This window comes from Lepus europaeus, chromosome 2, assembly GCF_033115175.1.
Source record: "Lepus europaeus isolate LE1 chromosome 2, mLepTim1.pri, whole genome shotgun sequence".
Classification (NCBI taxonomy): Eukaryota; Metazoa; Chordata; class Mammalia; order Lagomorpha; family Leporidae; genus Lepus; species Lepus europaeus.
The window spans coordinates 123,444,088-123,456,292 of record NC_084828.1 but is presented as its reverse complement, the minus strand read 5'-3'; the positions used below and the strand labels follow the sequence as shown (position 1 = coordinate 123,456,292).

General features: G+C 46.0%; 2 protein-coding genes across 3 annotated transcripts in view; one reads left to right on the top strand and one right to left on the bottom strand.

Annotated features, from left to right (window-relative positions):
• Window positions 1–12,205, bottom strand: part of VEPH1 (ventricular zone expressed PH domain containing 1) — a 260,419-nt gene that overhangs the window by 182,726 nt on the left and 65,488 nt on the right. The window lies entirely within an intron of this gene.
• Window positions 4,668–11,171, top strand: PTX3 (pentraxin 3). Its single transcript, XM_062212602.1, has 3 exons — window positions 4,668–4,912; window positions 5,341–5,742; window positions 10,008–11,171. Exons 1-3 carry the CDS (start codon window positions 4,783–4,785, stop codon window positions 10,619–10,621), a joined length of 1,146 nt encoding a protein of 381 aa, XP_062068586.1. The 5' UTR covers window positions 4,668–4,782; the 3' UTR covers window positions 10,622–11,171.

The following is a 12,205-nucleotide window of genomic DNA, read 5'->3' as shown; positions in this document are numbered from 1 at the left end:
TTTGTGGCATGGCCCCTTCTTCCACCCTCAAAGCCAGCCACATGGCATCTCTGATCCTGCCTTTGTCAGCACATCTCTTGCTCTGATTCTGTCTTCGGCCTCCTTCTTCCACTGTTAAGGACCCCTGTGAGTAGACTGGGCCCACCCAAACAACCGAGGGTGATCTATTTTATATAGCAAGCTTAATTCTATCTGAAACGCACTATTACTTGTTCACAGGGCCTAGGAATTAGGATGTGGACGTCTCTGGGGGGCATTCTTCTGCCCATATTTTAACAATTCACACTCCCACCCAACAGAGTGGGTCCTGTCCCTTCACATTCTTAGCAACATTTGGTGTTGACAGACATTGGGTTTTACTAATCTGGTGGGGTTATAAGATACTAATTTTTTTGGTTCTCACTTTGATTTTCTTAATTACTTGTGAGATTGAGCACCTTTTGTACACATATTTACAAATCATAGTCTCTCCTGTGATTTGTCCATTCATATCTTTTGCATATTTTCTATATGTGCATGTTCCTAATTAATTTGTGAAAATTCCTTACTCTGCAGACACATTTTTGTTAACTTTTTTCACATTTCACATTTTTTACTTTACAGTTTATTATTATTATTATTATTTAAGATTTTATTTATTTATTTGACAGGCAGAGTTACAGACAGTGAGAGAGAGAGAGAGAGAGAGAGACAGGGAGAAAGGTCTTCCTTCCATTGGTTCACTCCCCAAGTGGCCGCAATGGCCGGAGCTGTGCTGATCCGTAGCCAGGAGCCAAGTGTTTCCCCCTGGTCTTCCATGCGGGTGCAGGGCTCAGGCACTTGGGCCATCATCCACTGCCTTCCCGGGCCACAGCAGAGAGCTGGACTGGAAGAGGAGCAACCAGGACCAGAAACGGAACCCATATGGGATGCCAGTGCTGCAGGTGGAGGATTAACCAAGTGCACCATGGCACCAGCCCCTGTTTATTATTTTTTTTTGTTCTTGAAAATCGTTTGTCTATTCCAGGTTTACCTCTCTCATCTGTTGACATGATATGATTCTTCTTAAAACTGCTAATGGGAGAAATCAAGAGGTATTCTAACATTTAACCAATGTTGCAGTCTTGGGAGAAACTCAGTTTGATTATGATGTACTTTTATGCGGCAGTGCTGGGTTGGTTGGGCTAATGTTTTATTTGGAGCTCTTGCATCTATGTTGTTAAATGAGACCAGGTGCAACTTTCCCTTATTACAAGACCTTGTCTCTTTTTGGTATCAAAGTTATTAGACGTATAAAAATAATTTAGTACATTCCAGCACACTCTGTTCTCTTAAGTAGATTATGTAAAATGGTGATTATATATTTCTTGAATGTTTGGTAGAACTTGTCTATCAAACTGTCCCAGCAATTCTCTGTATATTTCTTTATATTAAATTTGAAATTATGTAGTTCAAGTTTCTGTATCCCTTAGCACTTTTTCCACATTTGAATGATCAGATGTGACAGAGGTGGACTTGGTTATCTTCTAAATCTCCCTCTAGGACTATAGATCTGTCAATTTCTTGTTAAAATTCTCTCAATCTTTGACATATATATTTTGAAATTGTGTCTTTGAAACTATGCTACTAGGTAAGTCTGAGATATCTTCCTAGAAGTGTTTTAATCATAATTTAATTATTCTCTTTTTTTCAGCCTAAGATCTATTTTTCACTGATAGCTATGCTAGCTTTTTAAAATAGCATTTGCCTGATTTGTTCCCTCCATCCTCTCTTCTTTTGATTTTTTAAATTTCAATATTTTAAAAGATTTATTTACTCATTTGAAAGGCAGAATAAGAGAAAGGGAGAGTCAGAGAGAGAGAAAAAAATCTTTCTTTGCTGGTTCACTCTAGAAGTGACTGCAACAGCCAAGTCTGGCCTAGACCCGAGCTAGGAGCCAGAACACCATCCAGGTCTCCCGCATGGTTAGCAGTGGCCATCCCAGGTATGTTAACAGGAAGCTGGATCGGAAGCAGAGTAGTCAGGGGTTGAGCAGGCACACTGACATGGGACATGGGCATCGCAAGCACCGGTCCAGCCTGCTATGCCGCAATGCCAGCCATGAATTGCAATGTTTCTACTTTCTTATACTTTATGCATGGTTTTTTCAAGCAACCTATGGTTGGATTTTTAAAATATTCCTATCTGACAGCCTGGAAAGTGTGTCTCTTTGCCATTTATGGTGGTTATTGGTGTTTTGGCCTTACTTTTATCACTTTAGTATTTTGCTTCTTATTTATCTTGCTTTGTCTGAGATCTTCCCTCCACTGTTTCTATTGATTCAGTCAAAGTTCTTTGTTTGACTTAGTCTCTCTACTATCCTCTTGGGCAATGAGAGGAGTTTGGAATATTGAACATAAAGGCAGTAAACTATGGATTACCTCCTTGTACCTGTCCTCCAGTTCATTAATATTCTCTTCAGCTTTACCAAATTTGCCGTTTAATCCATTTCTTGGTCTTTTAAAATTTCAATGAACTTTTAAAAATGATCCTTGGTCCTTCAAAAATCCACCTAGTCTTTTTCTTTTGGACAAGGGTCATTCTTTTCTCATTCTTTTATATCATAAATAATCTTAAGTACGCTTATTTTTTATTTTTTGGCTGATAATTTACAAAAGTGAAGTTCTTAGGCAGAGGGTTGTCTAGTCCTTTTGTGGTTTCTGCCGATTCCCAATTATGGCAAATTCTTTCCATGTGGGTTTAAACATCTTCGATTGTGAATTCGCCGTTTAGTCTGGCAGCTAGTACATTTGTCTTCTCAATATGTTGTAGGCAGGTCCAAAGTCACAAACTCTCGGGGACCTGGTGGAGATCAGTCACAGACACAAGTGCAAGGACAGAGTGAGCTCACAGCTCCTGAAACCCACCATGTAACCCTTGGAGGCTCTTGATCTCCCTGAGGGTCTCCCTTCTAACTCCCCACCCTAGGCCTCAGCTTTGCTGCCGCATGGTCACCCAAACCTGGTGACTGTCTTAGTCAGCTTTTCATTATTGACATGAAATACTCGGGCTGGCGCCGTGGCTCACAAGGTTAATCCTCCGCCTGCAGCGCCGGCATCCCATATAGGTGCCAGGTTCTAGTCCCGCTTGCTTTTCTTCCTGTCCAGCTCTCTGCTGTGGCCCGGGAAGGCAGTGGAGGATGGCCCAAGTGCTTGGGCCCCTGCACCTGCATGGGAGACCAGTAGGAAACACCTGGCTCCTGGCTTTGGATCTGCATAGCTCTGCCATAGCGGCCATTTGGGGTGTGAACCAACAGAAGGAAAACCTTTCTCTCTGTCTCTCTCACTGTCTGTAACTCTGCCTGTCAAATAAATACATAAATAAATCTTTTTTAAAAAAAGAAATGAAATACTGGAGGAAACTAACTTTAGATATTAGAAAAAGGGGTGGGGGGAGAAAGGGAGGTTGTTTAGCTCCGTTTTGGAGGTTGAAGGCCAAGATAAGGTGGCCCCATTAATTTGGCTTATGGTAACAGTGGCAGGTAGAGGTGGCAGTTGGGAATGGCTGAACTGGGCAGAGGAAGAATCATGCATGCGGAGAGGCAACAAACAAAGAGAGAGAGAGGCGGGGGAGAGGCAGGGCCCCACTTGGCTTTGTGAGAACCTCCCCATGACCTAAGGTCCAAAGGCCCACCTCTAAATACCAGAATTGGATTCAGTTTCCACCCTGTGTGACGCTGAGGTTTAACACCTGCACAAACACTGTTTAAACACAGCAGTGGTCATAGAAGTGGTGAGCCCCACTCCAGAGCGGCCCTCCACCAACCCATTCCCCTACTGCTCACTCTGTTCCCTGGGTTCAGGTCCAGAAATTTCCTTTACTATATTAGGAGCTCACCTGTATGTTTCAAGTTGTTACTGCTTGTTGTTATCACATTTCTAGCTAGTGTGCACAGGAGTTTTCAGCTGATCTTGACCTCCTGTACTAACAGATGGGGTGACTGAGACCCTTACAGACTCCGAAGCAGGAGTTGTCAGAAGCAGATTTTACTTAGCCTTGGAGAACAACACAAGGTCCACATAAGATCAGGTTACCGTAGTTTTTATTCCCTTCCCTGAGCTGTTTTGCGTTTGGGGTTTATCAGCTGTACTATGTTGTTTGTCAGTAGGGCAGAGTGCTTGTAAAAGGATGGGTGTAGCTCCAGAAAGAGAACAGATAGCCCAGAATGAACCTGACCACTCCACTCAGAAGTTCTTAGGGTGTTGGTTCGGCTTGGAATCAGAGCGTCATTTTCATTGCTTAACCTGTAAAACAGTGTGCCCAGGAACAGTGCACAAAGTTTCCTGCCCGGAACAGGCTGCGAAATAACAGAAGCACACACAAAAATGCTGAAATGATGATTTGCCTTCACGCCTCTGTGCTCACTGGATTCTTTCTCCCCCTACCCCCGCTTCACCCCCCAGCGGTACCAATTCAAGTTACATCAGCTAATCCTCAGGGGGCCGGCCCAAGCCCGCTCTGCTTTCTCTCCTCTTCCCCTCTCTGACCCTCCTCCCGGTTCTCTGAACGCAGCGCAAACCTCTGCGGTTCAATATTGTGCAACTTCCACATCTCCCTCGCCCTCCCACCCGGCCCCCTCCCCCCAAATCCAGGGGAACTCCCGTTAGCGCGGTGCCACCGGCATTACTCATTCAGCCCCATTCAGGCTTTTCCCCAGCATTTATTAAGGGCTCCCGGCTCCTGTCTCCCACTCTCACTCCCTCTGCTCAGCTCCGCTCACTCGGGAGCCTCCTGCCAGCCGCGGGAAGAACTTCGTCTCCAGCGATGCAGCTCCTCGCGGTTCTGCTCGGGGCTCTCTGGACCGCAGCGCTGGCCGAGGACTCCCACGATTATGAACTCATGTACTTGAATTTGGACAACGAAATAGACAATGGACTCCATCCCACTGAGGAGCGTAAGTTCCTTTTAACCGTTTCTCTGCTAGCCCTAACCATGCGAGCCACCTCTGTTGGTCGGAATACTCCATCTGCACTTTGCAGCCAGTTAAACGAGCTAAGTCTTGCAGTTTATTTTGTACAAGAGAGAAGCGCTAAAGAGAGAGGCTCTGAGCAGTTATTCCTGCTGCATACACAAAACGGGTTGAATGATGTGAAATAGCTGCTTTGGCTATCCAGGCGGCAACTTCATGGAGTTTAACTCCATCTGTCCCTGACTGAGTGGGTTTCTGGGTCTTTTTTGAGATATGTACATGCTGTTTTTCTGGAGATGTCCTTTAGGGAAAGGGGGTTGCCGGGGACGGGCTGTAACTTGGGACCACCAAGGGAGGTGACCTACAAAGCGTGCCCAAGGCAGGCGGTAACGCGTGTGTGTCCTGCTCCCCAGCCACGCCGTGCGACTGCGGCCCTGAGCACTCCGAGTGGGACAAGCTCTTCGTCATGCTGGAGAACTCGCAGATGCGGGAGGGCATGCTGCTGCAGGCCACCGACGAGGTGCTCCGCGGCGAGCTGCAGAGGCTGCGGGCGGAGCTGGGCCGGCTCGCGGGCAGCCTGGGCCGGCCGTGCGCACCGGCGGCGTCCTCGGAGGCCAGGCTGGCCCGGGCGCTGGACGAGCTGCTGCCGGCCAGCCGCGATGCGGGCCGCAGGCTGGCGCGCCTGGAGGACGCGGAGGCGCGGCGGCGGGACGAGGCGGGGAGCGCCTTGGGCGCGGTGCTGGAGGAGCTGCGGCGGACGCGAGCCGACCTGCGCGCCGTGCAGGGCTGGGCGGCCGGGCGCTGGCTGCCTGCAGGTAAGGGGCGCAGGCGCGGCGGGACCTCTCCGGGCCGCTTTGTTCCGCGGGCGCAGAGCGGGCAGCGGGGCGGCCACCACCCAGGGCACCGCCAGGGGGGAAGCACGCAGACACACCTCTTTTCTGCCTGCGCGGTCACACAGCCCCGACACACCCTACGAGGCGGAGAACCAAGCTTTAAAGAGTGTTCTTTAGCCCCCGAGGAGCCCGGAGGAAAGCGCTGGCCGTGGCCGTGGCCATCGGTCTTGAAAGAGACGTGGAGGGCCCCTGACACCCGATCCTGCCAGGCGCGGCAGGAGCTCCCCGGGGCGGTCACCATCGTGACCCCTCTCGCTGCCCAGCTTCCCCCTCCGTTAGGGATTTCCACGTCTTCTAATTTTATCCTGCCCCTCTCTTTAGAGGAGCTCTGGTTTCCCGCGCTATTTCAGGGGCCGGGCTAACTTTTAGGGATGTTTTTCCAACCCCTCTGCCAGCGCTGGAGCCTGGAGGCTGAACCTGATCCCCGGAGGGTCAGGGCCACCCGCCAGGGGGCTGTGGAATTCCCGCGACAGCGGAGATCCGAGGGGGTGCGGTTTAGGAGCCAACGTGGAACAGGCAGGTGTAGGAGCCAATCCGTGTGCGCGACCCTGCCCACCCTAGGGATTTGGAGAATCAGGGGACTGTTCAAACCAGAAGCAAAGTGTCCAAGTGCCATGTGACACTACACGAATCTCCATTTCAAAATTGGTTAAAAGAAAAAAAACAGATGATTTGGAGCCCAGCGCTATTCCATTATAAATCAAAACTCTAAGAAATCCTGATAAGACAACCATTTGTGGATTATATTAGGAAATCAGTCTCCTGTGCAAAAAAATATAACTTAACATCCCCCCCATCCCCCAGAGTCTCACACACAGAAAAACAATTATGAACGCGCCTCACTTCCTCGCATTTCCAATCAAACACGTCTAATCGGATGCGGTGAGGGAAGAACCATGTGTGACAGCAAGTTTCATTTCAAAGCAGAAGTCTTATCAGAATATTAGGCTTTCTGAGCTATCCGAGGACTGGTTATCAGCAGTAAGCACATTTCCTTAAATGTTACTAGGCCTTCAGAGGGTAAAGAGCATAATATCACATACTAAAGTGTTTCAAAAAGTTAATGGAAAATGGAATTCGAGGTAAGTTCATTTTGGTGGACAAAAATGGACGCCCATTTCTCATTATACCCATTTCAGGAACTTTTTGAAATATACAAAAGATCCTTAATGAAAGTGGTAGGGCCAACATTTTAACTCTGTGGCTGTTTTAGTGGATGAAATTTCTTGTGTTTTGCAAGCTGTGTAAAGTCATTGCTTGCATAACATACTTGAAAAGCCAAAAAGTCACCCTGATTTCCACCTTCACCTCTGTATAGGAGGAGAGAAGAGGAATGTATTTTTGAATTCTAAAATGTTGACTCTTGTGACATCCAACACAACTTTACCCACAGGCCCTGATTTCTTGTCTCTTGGTCTTCTGCCAGCTTGGCTCCTACAGGATGCCTGATCATTCTGTTGTTGGTCTCCTAAAAACTTGGTTTTAATTTTGTTTGGTCTTTGATAATATAATCAGCAAAACCTATTCATTAAAAGTTATTCTATGAGAAAGCTTCTGATCCCCAAAAGAAGCCAACAAAAAACTGCCAACATGCGGTTCTACTCCATGAGCTCCTGGAGCCAGTACAGCACAGGGGGAAGCTGGGTCTCCCAGGCAGAATCAGCGCTCACTCTGGAATGCAATTCTTACTGCCTGGGCTTATTGAAACAGGAAATACGTTAACTAGATTGCAGTGGGCGCTGTCTTGAACACTACTGTACTGGAACTTTTCAGAGACCAGCATATCTCAAATGCCCATGGAGAAAGTAATCTTTTGTTCCATGATCTTTATTTAATTAATGCAACTAGCGAAAAAAATCAACCTAGCAATTTCATCTTGAAAAAGACCCAATGCTTCATTAAAAACTAATAATAAAAAAAAACTTTGAAAAATTTACTGAAAAAGTTAATAACAAAGAGGGACAGCTCAAATCTTGTGATTTAGTACCACAGTTCCTTCTACATGGTTTTTTGAATGTCACTATTTTCTATAACTAAAGGATACGCCCCATATTTGTTTAATGTTTCTCGGACAGAGCTCAATGTAAGTTTACTATATTTTACGTGGATAAGGGGTTCCTGCAACTTCTGTCACTCACTAGTTAGGCTTTAACTGCTCTGGGGGTTTGCTTTTCAAATCTGTCTTACAGCACCCCTTCTTTAGGCTTTTACAAAGTGCATAGCCAGCACTAATTTATTAGGAAAATTATTTCCTTTTCTATATATGAGGGTACTTCAAAAAGTTTGTGGGAAATGGGATTAAAAGAAATTTATTTTGGTGCAAAAATTTTGAAATTCATGCAAACAGGGAGTGTTCAAAATGTTCATGAAAAGGTGTACTATGAAAAAGCCGCATGAATTTCAAAAAGTTTTTTCTCCAATGTAATCTTTTAATTCCAGTTTCCACATACTTTTTGAAGTACCCTTGTCTAATCAGAGAGGGCAGAACTCTTCTGTTGGACATTTCAGCATCACCATTCCCCAGAGCCTAGAAGATCTGCACTTCAGCTTCTCCACCTCCCGGGCCAGCCACGTGTCCTAGAGAAGGAGAGAGGTGGAGTTTCGCTGCACTCTCAAACTCAAGTTCGAGAGTCTCCCTTCTCCTAAGTGTTCCTTAATAGAAACATGTCCTCCCAGCAGGCTCCTGGGAGGCATTCATTTCTCTTAAATGTTTACTTTTTCTGCTCAAATATTTATAAGCATGTGGACAAAGTAAGAGCTTTTAAGCACATCCTTGGTCTACCTAGTTCTTCTTGAGTGCTGCTTACTTGTTGCTTACAGATTTGTAGAATATTGGGGAGCAGAATAGGAGGTCCTTTTATAGGTAACACTAAGAAGCCTGGAGAGATTATGAGGTTTAGCACAAGCTACACTGTACTCATTAGTACTGTGAACTTGAGTACTCTAGCCAAAACAAGGGTTCTGGTAGTAAGAGGCTTCATAGTGGGTGGCTTAGGGTATGGCCTCTGCAACCAAACCTCCAAGTCCAAACCCTGCTTTTACCACTTGCCAGCTATGTAGACACAGATTAAGTTTTATTTGCCTCAGTTTTCTCATCTTTACAATGGGAAAAGACTACCTGTTAGTGTTGATAGGAGGGTGGATTAAAATGGTGTTTAAAAGTGATCAGAACAGTATTTGGTGCAGATACTCACAGAATGAATATCCGATAGACATTAGTCAGCATTATTTACATTGTTGCCTTTCAAAGGTATTCTCTACAAACTTTGTAAAGTTCACAAATATCTGAGAACATGGGTTTTCAAATGACATCACTATTCTAGCATTTTCTTTAATAATGTGTGTTAGTAATGGCTAAATGGAGAGAAGTAGGTCCATTGAATCTCACCAGTTTATTATTCAAGGAACGTAGTCAAGACAAGGAGAGGGTCACAGTTGGGCTCTAATTCTTGAACTATAGAATTACTATTGGAGTTTAACTCACAATGATTCAGCATTTTTAAAAGGCAGTAACAGAAAATATGCTAATTGAGAGGGGAGGAGGTGATGCACAAGGTTTTATTATTTTAGGGGTTTAGACTTTCTTTTTTTGTTGTTGTTGTTGTTTTTTTTTTTTTTTTTTTTTGACAGGCAGAGTGGATAGTGAGAGAGAGACAGAGAGAAAGGTCTTCCTTTTGCCGTTGGTTCACCCTCCAATGGCCGCTGCGGCCAGCGCACCGCGCCAATCTGAAGCCAGGAGCCAGGTGCTTCTCCTGGTCTCCCATGCGGGTGCAGGACCCAAGCACTTGGGCCATCCTCCACTGCCTTCCCGGGCCATAGCAGAGAGCTGGCCTGGAAGAGGGGCAACCAGGATAGAATCCGGCGCCCCAACCGGGACTAGAACCTGGTGTGCCGGCGCCGCAAGGCGGAGGATTAGCCCGTTAAGCCACGGTGCCGGCCGGGGTTTGGACTTTCTATTGTGTTCTTTCTTTCCCATTCAGATGCTTCGCTGGGTAAGAAGATTGGCTTTCTTTATTCTCATCTTTATAGAAATTACATCTGACGCTCCTTAGGTCACAATGTGATACTGCATATAGTTTTCCATTACTGTCATTAAAATGCTCATGTTAAGATAGCTCAATGCCAGAATAGATCCGAATGAACTTCGATTTTCTCTCACACTTTGTCTTACTTTGTTGCTACCCCAGGCTGTGAAACAGCTATCTTATTCCCCATGCGTTCCAAGAAGATATTTGGAAGCGTGCATCCTGTGAGACCTATGAAGCTTGAGTCCTTTAGCGCCTGTATTTGGGTCAAAGCCACAGACGTGTTAAACAAAACCATCCTGTTTTCCTACGGCACCAAGAGGAATCCCTATGAGATCCAGCTGTATCTCAGCCATCAGTCCATAGTGTTTGTGGTGGGCGGAGAGGAGAACAAGCTGCTGGCTGACACCGTGGTTTCCCTGGGAAGGTGGACCCACCTGTGCAGCACCTGGGACTCAGCGAGCGGGCATGCGACCTTGTGGGTGCACGGGGAACTGGTGGCTACCACTGTGGACGTGGCCGCAGGTCACGTTGTTCCTGAGGGAGGAATCTTGCAGCTGGGCCAAGAAAAGAATGGCTGCTGTGTCGGCGGGGGCTTTGATGAAACCTTGTCCTTTTCTGGGAGACTCACGGGCTTCAACATCTGGGATCACGTTCTCAGCAATGAAGAGATACGCAAGAGCGGAGGAGCAGAGTCCTGTCACATCCGGGGAAATGTTGTGGGGTGGGGCGTCACAGAGATCCAGCCACACGGCGGAGCCCAGTATGTTTCCTAAGTGCTGTGAAGCTCGACTTGAAGCCAAAGAAGAAACTCACATTTCACATAAATGCCGATTGGGAAGGTCTACAAACCTCAAAGCATAATAAGAACACTTGAGACTAACGAAGCAAAGAGTTGAGATTGATCTTTATTTAGCTTGGCAAAATACTGAATAAACAGTTGAAGAGCAGACATTGGAGAAAGCTTTGGGGATATTGTTTCTAGACTTTACGCCATGGTGCTTTCAGATTAATGCTGTGCCTCTGTCAGATAAACTCTGAAATAATTAAAAAGGACTGTATTGTTGAACAGGCGGATCATTGTTCTACTTTGCTTTGGCCAGAGATGAATTTTAGATTGGAAGAAAAACAAAAATAAGATGTGTTGTCCATTGTTCATTGTTCTTGACATGTACCTTATTACAAAAAATGATGATTAAAAACATATTTATACCACAAGGTGACTTAACAAATAGAAATGTAGTTTTTGTGTTATAATCGAATGTCAAATTCCTGAGCAGATAGCTGTATAAGTTATATTGAAAAATGGGTTTGTATTAATTTTATGAAAACTATTTTTGTAAAGCTCTACTGTAAATAAAATGTTTTATAAAACTAGCTCATGTCATCTCGTTGTAAATTTAAGAGATGTTAAGGAGCAAATCCACTCTTTTTTTTTTATCTGAAGAAGGCAATTGGTTTTCAGAGATTAGTCTATTTTGTCAATGGCAATAGTATTATTAGAGACAAACCATAGAGCTGCTTTAAGCTTTGGATTCCTGTAACTCATAAGCAAAGAATGCAACCTTGGACTTGTCCATTTCTCTCGGGGTTTTAGATTCTTCAACAGAGAAATCAAGGAATTGAGACAGGAACAATCAATCCCTAGGTTTCTTCCAATTTGATGATTCCTTTAGCTTGTACAGTCTTCTGTACTGTTTGAACATGGAACAGACAGATGGGAATTATCAGTATTCCCCATATACGTCAGGCGAGCAAGCATAGACTGAAAACTCGCTGGGGAGACACAAGAGTCTTGAAAAGCATGAACTCCTGCCCTTCAAGCACCCCCAGTTCCTCCCCCATGAAGGAGAGGAGAGCTACGCCCCTTGATACAGCAGATGGAGAGGTAACTCCCCTCCCCACTTCCCCCAGTAGCTCTTCTGTAGATCCCACGCAGGGCCGACAGAAGAGCACCACAGTGACACTTGTGAAATGCGGCCAACCCACGGAGACGCTGTGTCCTAAAGCAGGGCACGAGCCAGACTGGGGCCAGCGGTCAGTTCATCCCGAACTGGCTGGCTGTCCTTCAGCTCTTCCGGTTCTCTCAGTCGAAGGAGGGGCTTGGGCTCTGGGTGCCTTTCAGGAACACAATGCCATGAATGAGATGATATCCCAGGAGGCTTTTGCTGTCAGTCCAGGGCGTCCCACTCCTGAGACCCACGACATCAGGCTGATGTGTTTCCAGGAAAAGACTGTGCAACTTGGAGCCGATGGGCCCGTCTCAGACTCCGGGACACCACGCGATTCAAGACTGCAGGCCCACGGGCCACCCTAAGGTCTCTGCCTAGCTGCTGTCTGTGCGATCTGAACTCTCAGCT